This window comes from Polyodon spathula, chromosome 4 (genome assembly GCF_017654505.1).
Source record: "Polyodon spathula isolate WHYD16114869_AA chromosome 4, ASM1765450v1, whole genome shotgun sequence".
Lineage (NCBI taxonomy): Eukaryota > Metazoa > Chordata > Actinopteri > Acipenseriformes > Polyodontidae > Polyodon > Polyodon spathula.
In genome coordinates, this window is record NC_054537.1 from 79,568,328 (window position 1) to 79,574,621 (window position 6,294).

A 6,294-nucleotide genomic window follows, 5' to 3' on the forward strand; every position below is an offset into this window, starting at 1 on the left:
GGGCAGTCTCTCACACCAAAGCTCTGTGTTCATGTATGAACAAGGTTTAAACAGTGTTTTATGGTCAGTGAGAAACCCTGGGCATATTTTACTGGCCATTACACTGCCATACAAGCATAATGTATGACAATTGCCACCAGAAAAAAATTAAAAATAATAAGAAATAAGAGACTCCGGAGACGTACAGAAGCAATTTATTAAGATTATATACACATACAAAGAAAGTAATAGCACTTAAAAGCACACCAAAATAATTTCACAGTTCACCTAAAGCAGCATGTACTACAGATGTTATACAAGAAAGTTTTAACATACATTACATTGTACCCAAATATTGACAGTCCTAGTCTTGCACCTAAAGAAGGAGCACAATGCAGGTTAAGTGACTTGCTCAGGGTCACACATGTGAGTCAGTGACCTGGCTGGTATAAAATACTCTTTTAATTTCTATTTACTTCTTGTTACTCATACATAATAAAGTTCTGCGTTTTCAGTTTTTATCTTTTAAAAAAAATTCCCAGGGATTTTTCTGTGTTTATTTTACATACATTGAAATAGGGATAAAATCAGTAAAAACTGTTTTTAATGGAAACATTGGTAAAAATCGGGTGATTAGGTTTAATGACCCTGGCGTGGATAAAGCACAGTCTGTGCACATTGAAGCCACATTTTCCCACGTGGTACTTTGTGACAAGCCCTGACGGAAACAGTTTATGAAGGTATCACTTTAAACAATAGTAATACACTGGAAGATACAAAAGACCACACAGACAATCATTGAAAGGCTGGACTATAGAAAAAAACACTTTACAGAAGTACTGGACAATGTAAGCTGTATAGTATTTGTATCACTTAACTTTTAAAATGACAAGGATAATTGTAAACGAAACTACAAAATGATATCGCAAAAGTCTCCTCAGTTTTTCATTAAGTATATGGAAAACTACAAAGCGGTATGTAATTCAATATGTTACAGACTAGGGTGTGTGAAACTATCAGCTGCAGTCACTCACAACACTGTCTCACCTGAAAGAAGGAGCACAAGGAGGTTTGAGTCAGTGGCTGAGCCGGGATTTTTAATCACTGGATCACACAGTCTCCTGCTAATGTAACATTATGCAGCAGGTTACATTCGACTTTATCAAGCAAAAAATGTTAATACTATACAGGGTGATGGAAAACTTTTGGCCACAGCTGTACACGTGATGAAAAAAAAAAAAAGAAATACATAATATTTACATTTAAAAGCTTACATTAATTGTCAGAAGTACACCTTTACATGGCCCATTAAAGAATAGAGGACCATATATGCAGTGGTTTAGACATAAAAATAGACACACCAACCATTCTGTTTAATTAGAGTAGACTATCCCTCACACAACTAATTCATTTATTAGTCAGTGTAAATCACAATGGGCAAGAAAACACTGACTGAACAAGCTACTGGAAAAGAACATCTGTGAGCCATGTTGAAGAACAGACTTCACATGACCATGAGGCCTTTACCCTACCAACAGTGTTATTTATAGCAGGTGTTTCTAGTTTTTTATCCAATCCCTAAAAGTATGGAAGCTCATTAGTGCCACAAAGAAAAAACAAAAACATTTTTTTTATTTTGAGATAATATTGTGTTATTTCACAATAATTATTGTGTTATTTTGCAATAGTCTCTTCATTTTGCTTTAAAATGGGTTGTATTTAATGATACATTAGTTCTTATTAATAGGTAAGATACCAACTCAACCATCCACCCCACCCCCCCACACCCCCACAAAACCAGGCATTATGACTTGCACAAACTGATACCTTTTCAAACTAATTTTTTCACATTTAGGAAGATGTAATAGAGATACTTCAGTTTCTCACTTTCTATCTCCACTTCACTTTTACTGCACTATGACATCTTTATCACTGATCTTGTAAAGAATAATGCAATATTATCTTGTAATAACGCATTAAATATGTTTTTCTTTGTGACGCTAGTTAGCTTCTGAAGTAAAGTATATACATACTGCATTTTTATTATCTCTCCTATACATTAATTCAACACAGAATTGAGCTTTCTTGAATGTCACCTTGCTGGGTCAGGTATCTTCAAAGGATAGCTCCTTGCTGGGAAGAAACTTTTCAATGACAGCAGTATCATCTAACTCTGTGGTAATGTGATCAGGGCTTCCCCCATTGGATGTGTCTTTTATAACACTGTAATTGACAGCCATGCTGTAGCTGTTGGGGTTTTCTGACTGCTGTTGCTTACATTTGCAGAGCTTCTTGAAGGCTGCTCTAAATTTCTGAGACATGGCGTTGTAAATAATTGGGTTGATCGCACTGTTAAGGTATATGCAGATTCTGCAGAATAGGATGAACCAAGTATCAGTATATGCTTGGGCAAGGAAAGAGTTGACCACTACCAACGTGCGGTAGGGCATCCACAAGAGGGCAAACAGAATTACCACCACTGCCAGCATCTTGGTGACCTACAGCAGAAAGAAATTAACAGTTCATTCATAGTTGGAGATTATTATATATACTGGTAGTCTAGGCAGATTGATAAGGATGACAAGCAACATTGCAGCCATGACTACTGTCCACCTGTTTCAATACATGTTTTGGATCTTAAAGTCGTGCTAACACAATAAATCCAGTAAATCTTAAATTTAAAAATGCTATAAAAGAACCCCATTAAAAATGTAATATACTTAAAAGCATGTGTGCCTCTTTCATATAGGAACATGAGAGATCTATGAAGTGATGGTAATGCACATTAGATAATTATGTTGCTAGCTGTATGTCATTTGATATGAATAAATAGTTAGAAAGATGCCTAACTGAAAAGTAAACCTCACACAGGCTATGGCTCGAGTATGACATACTGGAAATAGCCAAGACTAAAACTTACCTCAACTGCAAGACAAGCAGTGATTAAGGTATGTGGAAACATTCCTTTAAAATAATTAGGGAGGGGAGGGGGAGGTCTAATGTCTTGCATCCTCCTGCCCATCTCCCTAACACAGTATACTATCAGCATTAAAATGTCTTGCCAAAGGGTAATGCATCACACAAAAGCTATATGTAAACCTGTTTTTATCATGTTACAGTACCAACAATTTAGCATTAAAAAACTAAAATAACATAAGGAATTCTCAATGATGGTAAAATCCTTCAAAGAATGGGTTATAATATATAAGGTAATGTAATTTTTATAGCCACAAAAGTCCATGTTTTCTGTAGATTATAAATTTTAGGAAAGATTTATGTTGTCCTATAGAACTAGAACCACACACCGACAGATTATATTTCTAAAGCATATATAATTATTTGACCTCTTGTAACTTTATAAAAACACATGCTATATTACAAAACATCCCTTCCCTCTTATTTAATCATTTCATCAGCACACTACAGTAGAGATTTCAGGAGGGAACACAAGCTATAATTCAAACCATTAGCGCAGGTATTTGATATTCTCAAATACAAACGAACTTGTTTTTGAAAATGAGAAAACAAATGATTAAGTTTTTTTTTTTCATTGTAATAACAGGTTTGTGCTGTGACTAGAATGGTTTTGAAACCTTGACACATTCAAGTAAAAAAATACACATTCCAAAAAGCTACGTGGAAGTGCTGTATTCTTAAACATAGACAATACAATGTAATTCTTAACCCCAGAACTCTACAAATTATCATAAATAGTTAAACATGGTACATACTAAACAGTCATAGATTGTATTTAAAAGGTGATAGGAATAAACAGAATCGAATCCTCACATTGACTCATCTTTGTTTGTGTTGGGACAAGTGTTCAAATGTATTGAAAGGCAATCATTCCTTGTTTTCATTCCAATGGCAGAATTGATAGATGATATGTATAAAACAATGATGCAAAGGAAACCAATTCATAAATGAGGTCTGCAATAAACAGCACACAGCTGTACAGATGAGTGTTTATCACCTTCCGTCGTGTACTGCGTTTATTTGACTTGTCAGAGATTTCAGCATTACAGTTAATTAATGTATAACAGGTAATTACTTTGTAATTGCTGGTAATTATTGCACATTTAATATACAATGTTAACACATTTTCTTATATTTTTTACAGTTTGAAAATGGCTAGTCTTAAGTTTCTTTTTTTCTTCTTTTTAAAATTTAGTTGTTTCCAATTTTTTAACCTGATTTTCTTCCCAATTTAGTGTGCCCAATTATTATCTGTATCATCGGCTCACCGCTCGCAACCCTCCGCTGCCTCTGGGAATGGAGGCTGGAGCACGCGTCCTCCTAAACGTGCTCCTGCCAATCTGCACTGCAGATCCACAGTGAGGTCACCAGACCCATAGTGCCGGAGGACAACACAGATCTGGAGGCTCCACTGCAGAACCACAGGCGCCCTATCGGGCGCAGGGGTCGCAGATGCACGGTGAGCCGTGGATTCCCCTGCCGACCTAAGCCCTCCCTACCCGGGCAGCGCTCGGCCAATTGTGCACCACTCACTAGGAACACCCGGTCATGGTCGGCTGTGACATAGCCTGGACTCGCACCTGTAATCCCCAGACTATAGGGCACATCCTGCACAGCGTGGTGCCACTCAGGAGCCCTGCAGTCTTAAGTTTGTAAAGCTCCTACTTTATAATGATAATATTCATATTACAGTGCTCCCCCTTTATAAGGTGGCCCTTTATGCTGCGGAACAGATTATAAGGTGGTACGGTCATGGTCCCATTTGCCCCATTACACTAACACTAGTAGTCTCATTATAAGGTGGAACACAAATGGCTCCCGACTACATTGTTATAAAGGGGTAGCACTGTACTGATATTAGAATATGAATAATGTAATTTGTATAGCACAAATCCCATCTTACCTGTCTCCTTGATGTAGCTGTGCTGCTGGAGCACCGGCTCGATGTCTTGGAGTTAAAAATCTTGTTTCCATGAGAGGTGTCATTTCTCAACTTTTGTGTTTTCTCTTTGGGGTCTGAGGGAATGGGGTTTAAGAACAGAATTCTTGCAATGAGCCCATATAGAATAGTGGCTAGCATTAGGGGCACCACATAAAATATAGAAAAATCCAGGAAATAAATGGGCAAATAAAGGTTTCGAGACACTTTGTAGGCACAAACAACTACTGTCACATTGACATAACTGTTCTGTTTGGTGTCTGACAGATAAAACCACATGACACAATAACAGGATGTGAAAGTCCAGACAAATACGATGATCTTCTTAGCTCTTGAAATTGTGCAGAGGAACTGAGCTTTAATGGGATGACATATCGCTATGTACCTCTCAATGGTAAAGGCAGTTATTGAACAAGAAGAAGCATTGATCCCCAAATACTGGAGATAAGTAATGCATAAGCATCCTGCATAACCATAAACCCAGGATCCATAGATACTTTCTGTGATGTTGGGTAGACCTGCTGCAATAAGAACCATCAGATCAGCTACTGCAAGGCTCACAAGGTAGCAGTTGGTAGGAGTCCTCATGTGCTTGGTCGTAAGGACTACCAAGACCACCATAATGTTACCCACAATACCTAATCCACAAATGATAATGACCAGTAGAGTACTCACTACCTTGTATTCAATACTTGGCTCCGTCCAGTTTCCTACAGTCTGGTTATCTTGATAAAAACTCACATTCTCCATCTTCAGCTGCAGTTTTCTTTAAATGGTTCTACAGCAGTGAGTCACTGATCAGCGTTTCCGATTTTTTTTTTTTTTTTTTTTTTTTAAACTGGGAAAACATAATACAGATTGACACGTTTACATATACTGTGTGTACTGGCAATTTACTGCATTTTCAATTAAAAGTGTAAGCAAATTGCTTTTTTAGCTTCACTAAAGCATCTATTATAAACAGGTAAAATAGATCAATTATGCAACGTGATTTTAGGATAGCATCAATATTAAATGCCACTGATATCACGAAATACAATTCAACTCAGTGCCCTGCATTATTTTCAGCCTTAACTCTAACATGACCTTTTGAGATATCGTGCTAAGCATCCACCTACATTCCACCTACAGTTCCACCTACATTCTTTACATTAATTATATTGCGTTTTATTTATTTATTTATTTATTTATTTTAATATAAAAAATAAACTTAATTGCATTTGCTGGGTTGAAGATAATTTAAATCAGTTTGGTATACTGGATATATATATAATATATATATATCAATATATATATATATATATATATATATATATATATATAATATATATATATATATATATATACTTACTTTTTTTTTTTTCTTTTCAAGTTTAGTAGTAAGGAAAAGTTTTCAAACA

General features: G+C 36.1%; 1 protein-coding gene across 1 annotated transcript; it reads right to left on the bottom strand.

Moving 5' to 3' along the window:
• Positions 1-1,081: 1,081 nt before the first annotated feature.
• Positions 1,082-6,019, bottom strand: LOC121314913 (thyrotropin-releasing hormone receptor-like). The gene is made up of 2 exons (XM_041248658.1): positions 4,859-6,019; positions 1,082-2,477 (listed from the first exon to the last, which is right to left on the bottom strand). The coding sequence occupies exons 1-2, from the start codon at positions 5,642-5,644 to the stop codon at positions 2,085-2,087; spliced, it is 1,179 nt and encodes a 392-aa protein (XP_041104592.1). The 5' UTR covers positions 5,645-6,019; the 3' UTR covers positions 1,082-2,084.
• Between the last annotated feature and the right edge of the window lie 275 nt (positions 6,020-6,294).